The sequence below is a fragment of the Balearica regulorum genome, chromosome 2, assembly GCF_011004875.1.
Source record: "Balearica regulorum gibbericeps isolate bBalReg1 chromosome 2, bBalReg1.pri, whole genome shotgun sequence".
NCBI classification, from domain to species: domain Eukaryota; kingdom Metazoa; phylum Chordata; class Aves; order Gruiformes; family Gruidae; genus Balearica; species Balearica regulorum.
Window position 1 is genome coordinate 121,695,553 of NC_046185.1, and position 13,919 is coordinate 121,709,471.

A 13,919-nucleotide genomic window follows, 5' to 3' on the forward strand; every position below is an offset into this window, starting at 1 on the left:
AAAATTGTTTAAGTAGGCCTTTAAGCATGATTCAAGCAGAGCTATTTGAATACTACCACTTCCTTCTAGTCTGATCTTAAAACTTTAATGTAAGCTGATCCTACTCTGCAGCGCTTTTGCAGTTCTGTCTTCAGGCCTCTAAGAACAACATTATATTTAGCTTTTTGAAGTGTTGGGCTGGGCTGACAGCTTGGGTCCATTTCCTGATTCTGCTGCATGTTGATGAGTTTCTGCCTCAGTTACCTGTAAAATGAAGGTGATAGCCATTTCGTCATAAAGGACTATTCTGAGGAAGAGTGATCCATAACTGCTAGACCTTCATTCATGAGTAATAATAATATGTTAAGATTACATAGCCATAGTAGACAAAGATGCTTTGTTTGTTTTTCAATTTTCCATTCAGTATTTTCAGAACTAAAAAAACTTTTTATTATCAGTTCATCATATTGAAATAAAGTGAAGAGTTGGAGTTTCTGCTGGTGTAGATGGCTTTTTGGAATTCCCTTCTGTTCAGTCCTGTATGAAGGAAGCTCTTGGGTTTTATTTAATGTTTGTAATATTTTTGCTTTTTTTTCCCACAAAAAATCACAAACTTAGCAGCAGTGTTCTTTGAAATTGTTTTACAGCTCTGTGTACAAAGCTGTGTAATTGTTCTGCACATATTTTGCACCATCTATCAGACATATATGAGACTGGACATACCATGAAAAGCTTTTCTAAACTGCTATTGATTTATTTCTACTTTTTCTTTCTCTTAAATGTAGTGATAAATGTGGGAAGTTACCATTATCCCCCAAACAGAAAGCAATGTTTGCCAAGTGGGTGCGACCAGATGACATAACAAATAACCCTACGATGATTTATACTGTATCAAGTTTCAGCATAAAGCAGGTAAACTGTTTCTAAAGAGAAATGCGTGCTGCTAGCAGTTTATTGCTGGGGACCTCCTTGTTCAAAAAGGAATCCCCAAATGTGAGAGTGCTTTCCTTGGATCTCAGGAGATTAAATAGATAAATAAAATAAATAGTATCACTTCAGATTCCCTGCATTTTCTAGCCATGAGAATAAACAGGTGTATTAGCAGTGGAAGTGAAACTCAGAATTTGAATTCCACCTGAAAATCCTGTTTTCCAGAAATAGTGGTAAAGTTAGTATGAAAAAAGGCAAGGTGTACTCTGCAGCAAATTGTTCACTTAATTTAGTGCATGAAAAAAATAATCAGTGAGATTTTTAATTTTTTATTTGATAGGAAGGAGAGTGGCCCATTGAGAATAGTGGAAATGTCTTGCTTAGTGTGAAGTTGCAGATGGCCCGCACTATTCTGAAATCAGCAATAGATTATGCCATTGGATATGGTTCATATTACACAGCATTTTGGGAAAGAGGGAGTAAGTGTGAGTAAAGGCTGAGGTTGCCTCTGATTGCCATTAATAATTCTAACTGGTTTGCTCTGTAGGAGTATCGTGTTGAGCAAGCATATGTTTCCTGCCGTTTAGTAGTAACTTCGTTTCTCTTCGTTCAAATCTTTCCCTGTGAAGGGAATTACTAACTGAAAATTTTCCTTCCCTCCACACACTATGTTTGTCTTTATCTGATGTATTAGTAAATGTCCTCACTGGTTTTCTTTTTTTCATAGACAATAGTGTCAGATTGTTCTTTTGTGGCATCGCTAGCCATCAGTGCAGCATATGAAAGAAGATATAACAAAAAGTTGATCACGAGGTAAGTAGCTGCTGCTTTCTAAGATCTTTTCAGACTTAATACTGCCTTTGCAATACAGCTTTTGCAATATGTTCTATGACAGTTGGACACAGTAAAAACTAGCGTTCATTACACCTTCATCTCTGTGGGACTCGTGTGGCTTCAGCACTTCTGAGAGGGAAGCCAACTTTATATACATATGCATACAGACACTGGAGTCTGACTTCAGATGTGCTTTGAGGAGTAATAAATAGTTTGGAAGGTTTTGTTTATTTTACTTATAATGCTTTCTGGGTTTATTTTCCTACTTTCCTTTGCCAACTGCTGTGCAACAGGTGGTCCATCTTGCATCTCGTTGTAGAATTAATGTTAACGTAATCTCAGTTCCACTCAACTGGCGTCCTGTGATAAATTTGGCACAGGTTTGGCAGACCAGTGTGTGAATGTTGTTCTTGGATTATTTTTTTTTTTTGTTTAACCTATATTTGTTAGAACTGAACTTGTATTCTTTTCAAGAGCAGTGAGTTCTGCACTGTCTTCTCCTTCTTCAAATGTTTGATTAGTCATTCAGGCAAATACTGTATTTATACTACAGATATGTAAATACCGTGTGCTTAATAGTAAGATAAATTTGTTTGCCTCGCTTCTGTTGGAGAAACAATTAGGTTACTTATGTTCTTTTTGTTACTATATTAAGTAGAGAACTGCAGAAAGAGCAAGGCCTAAAAAATAAAACCTAATTAAACATCACTGTCATTTTTACTAAATTTGAGTTGATTTTTCATGAAAAATTCCGTATTTAAGTTCAGTGTAAATTCTAGAAACAGACTATGTTATCTAGTCTTCTGTTGTTATCAGTGTCTGTACAACCATTTATGTCACAATTTCCTCCTCCTCTTTTTTATTTTTTTTTAACAGTATCATTTACCCTCAGAATAAGAAGGGAGAACCAGAATATAATCCATGTGGCAAATACATGGTGAAGCTTCATATCAATGGTGTACCTAGAAAGGTAAATGGTTCTGGGGAGACTTAATACTGTTACTGTTTAAGTCATATTTTAAAGGCTTGATCTGCTTCACTGTGAAGCTATGCTTGCATAGCAAAACCTTTAGATAATGTTTTGTTGGAAAGTGTTTTTTAATTGTTAAGCCTTTTGAGATTTAAAAAATCCCTATATTGCTTAAAAGAATTACGAAAACGATACAGAAACAAAATTATGCATCCCATATTTATGAATAGGGTGTGCAAGTAATCCACTTTTCCTCTCCATCTTAGAAGGGAAGTTACAGAACTAAAAACCAGAGAAGGGGACATCCAGGAAGAATATAGACATGGAATGACCATAGCGGAATAACTCGAATGACCATAGCGGAATAACTCAAATGACCACAGATTTTTAGTAAGGAGAGGAGATGCTTGAAGATATTTGATAGAACATTGTAAACTCACAAACAACTTCATTTTCTTTTCAGTGCAATAAATTAGGGCATAAAATAATGTATTTCTTCATATAATACTTAACTGTAGCTCTGATTATTGCAGATCATAGCGACCGATGAATGTTTATGGGAATTCAGAAGTTGAGTGGTCATAATCACGGGAAAGGGGAGTAAGGGGAAAGTCCTCAAAGGCTATTAATTGCTAAGATATGACCTCTGAGTCAGGAAGTCCTTGAGTTGCAAAATTTCAGAATCTGAATGTTTCAGGGAATTATCATTTATGTGCTCGCCTTGCCCTTAATACTCTTTCCAAAATATCTCCTAATGACTGCCTTTTGTTAGAATGAATGGCCATTTGCTCTTCTATGAAAAGGATTCTTCATTCCTGCACAGATAGGATTTGACCAGAAAATGTGCTGTGTTGGTAACCTGTATTGCTAATGGACTAATGCCAATGTGAAACTGAAACATATATTCTGGGAAACTGTTTCAGACCACTAGAAGTACTGCAGTAACAATCTGTAATAATGCTGAATATATTCTACCTAATTTAAAGAAGAAATTATAATACTTTCACAACTGCTGCTTTGGGGGGTATTTCCTTTCCAGAGAGAAGAAATTTAAATCTGCAACTAGAGACTATGAAAGTGATGTGACACATAGTTTGTTTCCTTACAGATAAATAACTCTTTATTTTTCTGCTGGTTAACAAACACAGTCCATGCTCTGTTTCCTAATTAGGTGAGGAATATTGTTAGGCTTTTCTTTATTTTTTTATGCTGGTAATTACACTAAACTTATCTGTGGCTACCTTTTACAATAGATATTAGACACTTTACAAGAGCGTACTATCATCATCCCCATATTACATAGGGGAAAGCAAGGCAGGTGATCACAGGCCACCCAGTAGACCAGTGCAGGTAAGACCTGGCAATACAATTTCTTGTTCATTTGGGCAAACCGCTGCAGGATTGATAAAGGTGTCCGTATGTGAGAACGATGGTCAGGCCTGACTGTGTCTGAGCAGCTGTATATTAGTAAAAGTTTGGTTTTATTTTTTAAATACTTCCAAAATACTGTATTAGCTTTATGATGATTTTTCATTTGTTTATTTCACACAGGTAATCATAGATGACCAGTTACCTGTTGATCATAGTGGGGAACTTCTCTGCTCTTATTCTAACAATAAGAATGAATTATGGGTATCACTGATAGAAAAGGCTTACATGAAGGTCATGGGAGGATATGATTTTCCTGGATCAAATTCTGTAAGTATTAGATTATTTCTAAGAGGCAAAAATTCCACTTAGATAATCTTGGGTCAAATAATTTTCCTTCTAGTGAAATCCAAGTGAATTGCTTCGGGAGGCAAGTACTGAGTTTGACATTTTTCTTAGATTTTTTCTATTTCTTTCACAAATATGCTTAGCTGTACTTAATGAGATGTATTCCCTCCAAATAGAATGAGCAATACATCTTTATGGGCAGGGTTAATCTTAGTTCTCTGACTGCAGGATTAGCGCTTATGGTTGGGAAGTATATGTGTTCATACAGAGTCTAGATGAAAGTGTTGGGTGAAGTAATAATTATTTTTTTTTTTGCCCATATCCATACTGCTGAATTTGCTTTCTAACTGTTGTTCAATAGGGCAGTTCTCCCTCATTAGGTAGGGCAGTCAGCTAGGAAAGGAACAGGCTAGTCATTTAGTGCATATATATCTATATAGAGAGATACATGTATACCTATATGTCTGTGTGTGTATATATACTTGCAAATACTTTGATCTATGCAAGTTTGTTTATCGGATTGTCTCACTCATTTACATAAATATGTATCAGATTCCTATGATGTGGTTACTAAAGAAATAGTCATCATACTGCAGCTAAATTGACATGCAAATTATTCTTTCAAAGAGGGACAGTTTGCTGAAATGAGTAGCCCACATAATCTTCATTTGTTACTTAGGAAGCATTTCTGATTTTAATTTAAAATTCTTTAAAATTTTAACAGGATATTTTTTTTTTTTTAATTTCATGGTGCTGTTTGCATTTTAGTTGGTGTCTTGATAATCGCATTCTTGGAGGGTGTACTAGTAATCATCACCTTTTGGAAAATGATTATGGAGACAAATGTGGCTTTGTATAAGGGGTAAATGTAGCATACATAGGTTTTTATGTATGTTTATGTCAGTGTTGGGCTGCTTTGTTTTGGAGGACAGAAGCTGGTGAGAATAGCTGTGTCTTATTGCCATTTGTCATCCTCTAACTTACTATCTGGAAAACCAGCTTGACTTATGACATTTAATCTCCACCCTTCCTGTCACCCTTTGCTTTTGACTGTGTTATAGCTTCCTTCTGTAATCAGGGTTACGTACTGGCTTTGTTGTAGTTGTAATTCCTCAAGTTCCCACCCACCAGTGCTCGTTATTGACACTTCAAGCATTTATAGTGTCTGCTTTTTTGCTTTGAGGAGTACAAAGCAAAAGAAAAGGGAAAAAGCAATTTCAAGGAGATGAAATGGAGAGATTCAAGCATGTTTTTATGGAAATACATGTCAGTGTCAGCTTTACAAAAAAAAATAAAATACCCAAACCCTGAGCCTTAGAAGTAAAATTTAAATTATTTAAAATGCATATATAATAGCAGGTTTCCAAATAGTGCTTCTGAGACTGTGCTTCAAAAGTCTGTGAATCAACGAAATAACTAGAACACATCATAGAATTGAGCATGGTTGATCATTCCCTTATGCTTCCATTGCTCTGAAATTCCAGTTTTTCATCCATTCACTTTCCAGCTTTTTTTTTTTTTTTTTTTTTCCTGAGAGGCTATTTGGAAATGTTGTCCTAAACTAATCAAAGAAGTTTTTGTTTGGTTGGTTTTTTGTTTTTTTTTTTAATATAGTCTTGAGCCTTTTATGTGTACGGCTGTATTGGAACATGTGTATACTTGATTTCTTTCAAGGCACTTTTATAATTTGTGTACAGACATCATATATCTTTATAGATGGATTATCTATTCTATTTCTTTTGAATGCTTTCATTTCAGAATATTGATCTCCATGCACTGACTGGTTGGATACCTGAAAGAATTGCTATGCACTCTGACAATCAAGCTTTTAATAAAGATAGTACTTTCAGAATGCTTTATCAGAGGTAGAAGTTTGTTCTTTCTTACGTAATTAAAATGCTTGCTGTGTAGTAGCTACGTTACCACTGTAATAGCAGTACAGTCACCACAGATCCTTTGATGGTATTTTGGTACTACTACAAATTGGGCTTTATAAAACCTCCGTATGCTTTCCGGAAGAAGAAAAATTGAGGTATTGGTGGTTTTGATAAAACAGGAAAGTAAAATATTGTGGAATTTTGTTTGAGGTGATTTTTCTTCTTCACATTTGAAGAAGAAAAAAAAAAAGTCCATTTCTTTATGAAGAAAATAGAATTTAGAGTCAGAGAAGTGCAGTTTGGAACCAATATACAAGTTAAAAGTGATTAAAAATAGAAGGAAATGTGTTCTGTGTTCCCACACAGTTCCCCAGAATTTTGGCATTATCTGCTGTCTTTAGCAAGCAGATATGATACAGTTTTTCTAATCACATCACAAGACCTTGGTGGTTATGCCCCAAGTAAATCTGGAGGATTAGGAAAAGTCTATCAGAACTACAGTGTTGATCTTCAGACCTACCATAACAATTCTCCTTACGATGAAAGATACAGCTGTAACTTACAAATGCTAGCTAGCAAGTACTTTATTTCTTTCAAAACCATTTTGTGCAACCAGTTTCTTATGCAGTAGAAGGGGTATATTCTGTTGACTGAAATATCTGCATTCATGATGAAAGAGCGTAACTCTAGAAAGAGTGCTTTATCAGTAGGTTAGGAGCTCTCAGTTGGTTGTCAACAACTTTTTAGATATTCTGGCATTGCAATTTGGAGGTGTGACTGCAGTTAGGATGGGATCTAGCTATTCTAACATCACTATTGTTCACCTGTGCTAGACTGAAAAATGTGTTGATGCAAACTGCCTGGGTGACCCCGTAAACTGTCTAGGGACGCTGAGTATGTACTTGGATTTTAGCACGGGCTGGGAAACATGCTGGTATGTCTTCACAACAATAATTGTTGCAAAATTAACCATTGCAATTAAAAACAATTGCAGAACTCAGTTGTGAGTCAACAGTTCAGATCCCCAGCTTATGCTGGGGGACACAAAATTTTGGTGTAAACACCTGCAAAAGTATAGAGGCATGAACTTCTCATTCTTCATGTTTTGGGAAGCTCCTGCAGAATCCTGGGAGTGTGACAGAGTTGTTAATTTCCTATATGCAGTGATTGGCTAAGTGTTGATGAAACCACATTTGTGTTCAGCTGAAGATCTGTGAAGAGTATCTTTAATAAGTAACACAGATTGAACTTCAGGTTGATAAATGCTGATTTTTATTTTATAATGAAAATAATTTTTCACTTAAAACCTATACTTAAATACCGAAAGAAAATAGTTCCACTTTCTCAAGCTTTTTCAGGAGTGATCGCTGCTTACAAAAAAAATGCATTCCATTTTTTATCAAGCAGGGTCACACTAAAGGGCAGTGTGAAAACATACTATTCCAGTGTCTGGCAAATGTTAGTTTGCAACTTGCAAAATTTCAATTTTTTTTTTCCTCACCTTTTTTGGAACAGATTTCACAAGGGAGATGTCCTTATCACAACAGCAACAGGGGTGATGTCTGAAGAGGAAGGAGAAAAATGGGGTTTAGTTCCAACACATGCGTATGCAGTCTTGGATATAAGAGAATATAAGGTATCAAGTAAAACCGATGATGTTTTTGGGTGCCTGTTTGTGATGGTAGCTACTGATTTATTTTTTTTCTCTAATGGCTTACGTAGTTCATTTTGTCTTGAGCTCCATTGGGAAATTCCAGAAAACTTAATGGTGCTGTATTTTCTTGAGCTGTTGGTCCATATTCCATGTTAATATAAATATAAAAATTACCTTGATGAGATATGTTATTTTGTAAATTATTGTCAGCAATTTTATTTTGTATTTCTTTAGGGACTTCGATTTCTTCAGTTAAAAAATCCCTGGAGCCACTTACGTTGGAAGGGACGATACAGTGAAAATGACACAAGAAATTGGACCCCAGATTTACAAAAATACTTGAACTTTGATCCCAGAACAGCTCAGAAAATAGACAATGGTAATAAGATTTTAAAAGTCACTGTCTTTTCCGATAATGTAGACCTTTGTGGTGTATCCCTGCAGGAAGGCAGAAGGAAATACTTAAGCAGAGAGGGGGAGTAAAACAAATACTAGAAACTAAATAGTCCAAAAGTTTAGGATGTATTTGTGTATTTAAAACTGTCATTTTGGGTTTCTCTGGGATTTAAGTAATCTGTGCTGTTTAATATATCTCAGTCATTGACAAAGAGTTACCTCTTTGCTTAAGTGTTGCTATCTCACTATCTGGGCGTGGGGGAGTTCAGTGCAAAGATAACATTCTGACAGTGAGCTGTGTAATGCTCCTTACCAACAGAGTTTTTGTGGGTTTTTTCCCTCCAACATTTGCAAATACCTATCAACATACTTACTGCAATCAGCATTTAAATTTGTCTTGCCTATATTTGAGGTTATGCACCAGAGGTAACTGTGTGGTGGTGTTTGTCGTGGTTTTTTTCCCTTGCATTACATTAATATATTTGTAAACAAATCTTTACATACATTCTGTTTCCAGCTGTAAGAGTAGATTGAGAGTTATCTTTGAGACAACGCACTACTATGTCACTGTTCAGAGAAACCACTTGGAATGGTTGTCCTGTCCCGCTTTCCCTACGGAGCAGCAGAGAGCAGCATCTGGAAAGTCAGCATGGTTCACTGGTGGAAGCGCAGGCTGCTGACAGTTTAGAAATTCCGCAGTAGCTGCGTTTTACATTCAGAAAGAGATGTCCGCTCTTTTTATAGTATCCTAGGTGCTGCCTGTGTAGCTCTGTGAGGGAGCCCTTTTGTTCAGTGCCGCTCTATTTTGACAACAGTATGCATCCAAAACAATTAAATTATAGCATTTAATGATAAGCCTCATGCAAATGCTTAAGGAATGCTTTTGATTTAAACATAAGAATAGCAGCCCTGGCTTTGTGACAGTTATGAGAGATGGGCTCATTATTTATTTACCAGTTCATCTGGTAAGGAATCTGTATCTCTAACATCTAGTAGTTAAAACTTATATAAAATTACGTTAATAATTTTAAGGGAGTTGTTTCTTTTGCCTGGATTTACATTCTGGTCTTGTCTAAGTGTGTAGCTATTCTGACTGCAATTTTTTTTTTTTTAGTACTGCAAGATCTGCAACTGTCTGTGTCAGAGACTTGAATTATAAGGCTGTTACCTTTCTGAGAGTTCATTTCATCAGGAGTCTGTCAGCTTACAGGCATTAGTGTTGGCTGGAGTTGCAATTAAGGGAGCTATAGAGAATTAGAATAAACATGTGAGAATGTTGCAAAGATGAAGCAGATTCAGAGTGCTAAGCAAGTCACGTGGATGTTGGATGAAATACATTAGATATATGTTAAAATGTACTCACTTGTTGCTTGAATACTTGATTGTGCTGGATGACTACTGAAGTACTGTTGAATTGGGGAAACCTGTCTGACTATGTCATTCTTTCAAATCCCCCCCCCCCCCCCCCCCCCCCCAAAATCTAGGAAAGGGGAACGCAGGTCAATTAATTAATGATGTCTCTTTCAATACAACAGATTCTCTCATGCCTTCTGCTTAGTACTTGAGAATGAAAAGCATCTTGACAGCTTCAGAAAGTCCCTGATGATAAGCACAGAGTAACTTGTTTTTCTTGGTTTAAGTTGTTTGTTTCAGTGGTTAAGTTTAAATTTAGAAATTTGGGCAACACAGACATTACTACTAAATTTTACAGAAACGTTGGTTTATATAAGCTGTATAGTTTGCCTGGAAACAGACTTTTGAAAAACAAGTAAAAATCAAGGTGTCTGATAAGGAAACAATAATAGCATTTCCTTTTTAGGCATTTTCTGGATTTCCTGGGAAGACCTCTGCCAGTACTATGATGTTATTTATTTGAGTTGGAACCCAAGTCTCTTTAAAGAATCTACATGTATTCACAGGTTGGTCCAAAAGAGAAAACTTTTGTGTTGGTTTCTGACTAAATGTTCTGATGTGGTATTTCCTTCCTGCCGTTCTTCTTAGTAACAGTGGAAGAGGTTGGACTCTAACCATGCTCTCCTGAACATGACTTTACACTTTCAAATTCTCAGCCCAGGCTTTGGTTTTGACTACTTCTGTAACATTGTTGAAACTCCAGTGACCTAAGGTTGTAGAACCAGATTCTGACCTCAGTCCCACACGTCTCTATCAGAATAGAAATCAGATTTTTGTGCAGTTCATTTTTAAGCAGTGACTGGACAGAGTGACCTACTTTTTATTTGGAATTCATTTTCCAGGCTAGCCGCAAGCCATTCGTGCAGTGCATGTTGTCTTTACAGGGTGTGTTCCCTGATGTCAGAGTAGTTTTCGTTACTATAGTTCATTGATGTCAGAGTAGTTTAGTTCTGTTTTTTTTTACCAGTTGTAGCTATCATAAGTAATCTTCCTTGCCTGCTGATTTTTCTGAACATGATACCTGTCTCCTACCTAGTATCCATCACATTCAGTCTTTGTCACCCAATTTGAGGATAAGTGTGTCCCTTTGTTTAGGAAAGCAAGGGTTTCTCCATTTTTCCACTCCACTATGTTGCACTTTGCCACTGCTTCCACACTGCTTCTGCATGTGTTAACTCTGCACAAGCTCCTTCATCTGTAATGCACTGCTGAGCTTATCTGTAAAGGCTCCTTCCATCTTTGTGTTCAAATTAATTCTAAAATACACTGTGGTGATGTAGCAAGATGAGGTAATGTGTATGCTAATCTCAGAGCTCATCTACTAGTCTGTCTTTTCCTCATATTTTTAGTGATTGTTGTACCTCTGTGTAGGGAAATGCCCAGTGCGGTGGCAATTGCCATAAAAAGTGGAGTAATGATGGTGATAATTTGAATCTTGGTTGATAATGCAGACTTGCACACATGCTGTTCAGTTTTCAAAGTGTGGGAAGGTCAATGACACTTAGGACATAGCTTTATCCACTTCGGTTTCCAGTGTGCCACGCTTTGCATCAGCACTGTTTATTTTTTCATAATGTATTTTCCTTGTCTAGACAGGTCATGAGGCAGTGGGCAGATTTTGCAATAGGGTACCTCAAAGATCTTAAACGCTTCATGCAGACACTCTTCCAAACATTAAACAGATCAAATTTTAAAATAAAAACTACCTCAATAAAAAACTGGAGGAGAAAAAATCAGCAAGTTTTTGAAACCAACCATAGCTTATATCTGGATTTCTACAGTTACAAAAGCCATAGGTGTTTTTCACAGAATATTGGTGTATGCAATCATGACTATAATTGGGTAGCCCAGGCTCCTTGAATGGTTCAGCTTTTTCTGTGCTTTGTGTGGTTGCAGTCACCATACCAAACAGCTGAGCTGTTTGTATTTAGCGTTTTTTCTTACTGCACTTGTAGTGAAGTCATTTATAAAACAAAGTTGTAAGATGATGCTTCTGACACCATTGTATTATGTAAGCACTGTCATAGATTCCAGTAGAAAATCAGCCTTCAGTAACTTTGTTACTTTGCTCTGTATATATGTGGGATTTGGAGTTAGTTTTCAAAGCACGAATTGGTACCTTACTTGTCTAATAATGTGTCTGTATTACTTTTAGTACTTGGGACGCGAAGCAAGGTCCGGTGAAGGATGCCTACAGCCTGGCTAACAACCCTCAGTACAAGCTGGAGGTCCAGTGTCCACAGGGTGGTGCTGCTGTCTGGGTTCTGCTTAGCAGGCACATCACAGATAAGGTGCCCGGTTCCTTTTCTGCATTATGAGTTCGGCAACATCTTCTGTAAATCTTTATAGCTTTCTGTTATTAGCATATTGCTGCTTATGTTTTCATGTTCAGGTATGTATGCCTCTGTATAGATTTTAAATTCAGCAGGTACACGTACCTACAAACAATCTTGTTGAAATAGACCCTGAGTAAAAATTGGGTTGATTATATTCCACCATAAAGGTTCTGAAGTAACTTTGAATCCCAGGACCTGAATTGTTACAAGTGAAATTAGTGGCAGTTTATTTAGTTTGGGTATTTTAAAAAAAAAATTGGATCAGGTATCTCGATAAATATAAATATCAGATCATACCGTGTGATGATCAAAGGGGATGATAGAACATGTACTCAACTGTGATGAAATGTTAGTTACGTTCCACAGAAGCGTACAAGTCTACTTATTTGTGCTTTTTTTTTTTATAGGATGACTTTGCACACAATCGGGAATTCATTACAATGGTTGTATACAAGACTGATGGCAAAAAAGTTTACTATCCAGGTTAGTGTACCTTAATTGTCAAGAAGATTATGTTAGAAATAAATGAAGAATTGCAAAGGATTTTGTGGAGAGGAAAGGCACTTCTGCTTTAAAACTAGACGCCTCACTCTGAGATCAGTCTTCTGAAATAGTTGCTTAGCTCTGCTTGGATGCCTTCAACAGTCTACACTGAAGGAATAAACCAAGCTGTAGATGTTGGAAGCACGCTAAGAGGTTTACGTAGTCCTGCTGACAACTTGGCACAGCATTTTCTCTATTGTTCTGTTTATTTTGCAGTTGTAGTAGTTAATGCTTAGAGAGAACAGATGTTGTGCTTCTGTTTATCTGATAGCATAATTGCTTCCCATGTTTCTGAAATTACTTAAAAGTTTTACGGCTTCCATTAAATGAAAATAATCAAGGTTAATTGTTCTCTGAACTCAGCTTAGTAAAGTACCTAAGCAAGCTTGGGAGATACAGCTGAACACTTCAACATATTTCAAAGTATCAGGTATGGAACGTTTAAGAAAAATACTTAGATGTTCAAATTTTGCCAAAGTATTACTCTTGGTCATTATAGGTCAGATTCTACTCATCTAGAGAAGAAGGGGCTTGGCTTTTGGAGCTTTGTTGTAGCTGTGAAAAAGCCGTGTATGTTTTATTTCAAGACAGAGAGCAGATCTGAAACACAGGTTGAGACACAGGAAGTAAAGGTAATGCCCAGGTTGAGTGGATAGGATAGACTGCAACTGTAAGGTAGAGCTAATACCATATTTTTATTTATTCTTTACATCAAGTTAGAGATCTCTGTAAAAATATTCCTTGGAATAATTTGGTGAAGGTGCATCCTAGGACAGGTAGGATTCGGCTTGTTGCTTTTACAGATGGGGCACCTCTTTAGAACCAGGGTTGCATTCAGGTAGCTGCTTATGCAATAGGTAATAGCAACAGTTAATTAGAGAGTAGCTTTTAAAGCCCTTTTCACCAAAGAGTGCCATTTGTGGCTTTTTGCCTATTGGAATGTCTGGTAAGGGTTGTGCTGTTCATCTCTGGTCTCGTTCAGTGAACTCTGCTGACCAACTCCCCTAGAATCCAAGCTGTCTTTCTGCGGAAGGCATCTGTTGAGACCTGACCAAATCATCATCTGTTTTTGCAGGAGCTGATCGTGTTAAAGCATCTGCTTCTCCTTACAGCCCAAGACATGCTTCTGGTGCTGTTAATACTTGTAGCAGTGCTTATTTTACATCCTGTCTCACTGAAAACATTCTTAAGTGGGCAAACCAAACACATTTGTATAGTGGAGGGAATTGTTCGGTTGCACTTGAAAGAGACAGTCTTCCAGCAAGACGACT

General features: G+C 36.8%; 1 protein-coding gene across 5 annotated transcripts in view; it reads left to right on the forward strand.

Annotated features, from left to right (window-relative positions):
• The window catches only part of CAPN7 (calpain 7), a 35,500-nt gene that overhangs the window by 12,096 nt on the left and 9,485 nt on the right, over positions 1–13,919 (forward strand). For 4 of the 5 annotated variants that reach the window (XM_075745677.1, XM_075745678.1, XM_075745679.1 and 1 more), the window contains 10 exons: positions 765–891; positions 1,637–1,722; positions 2,620–2,713; positions 4,265–4,411; positions 6,188–6,294; positions 7,822–7,942; positions 8,195–8,339; positions 10,176–10,275; positions 11,925–12,060; positions 12,513–12,588. In XM_075745677.1, the coding sequence (XP_075601792.1) occupies positions 765–891; positions 1,637–1,722; positions 2,620–2,713; positions 4,265–4,411; positions 6,188–6,294; positions 7,822–7,942; positions 8,195–8,339; positions 10,176–10,275; positions 11,925–12,060; positions 12,513–12,588 (1,139 nt within the window). The remainder of the gene's footprint in view (positions 1–764; positions 892–1,636; positions 1,723–2,619; positions 2,714–4,264; positions 4,412–6,187; positions 6,295–7,821; positions 7,943–8,194; positions 8,340–10,175; positions 10,276–11,924; positions 12,061–12,512; positions 12,589–13,919) is intronic. The other variant, XM_075745682.1, reaches the window with a different exon arrangement.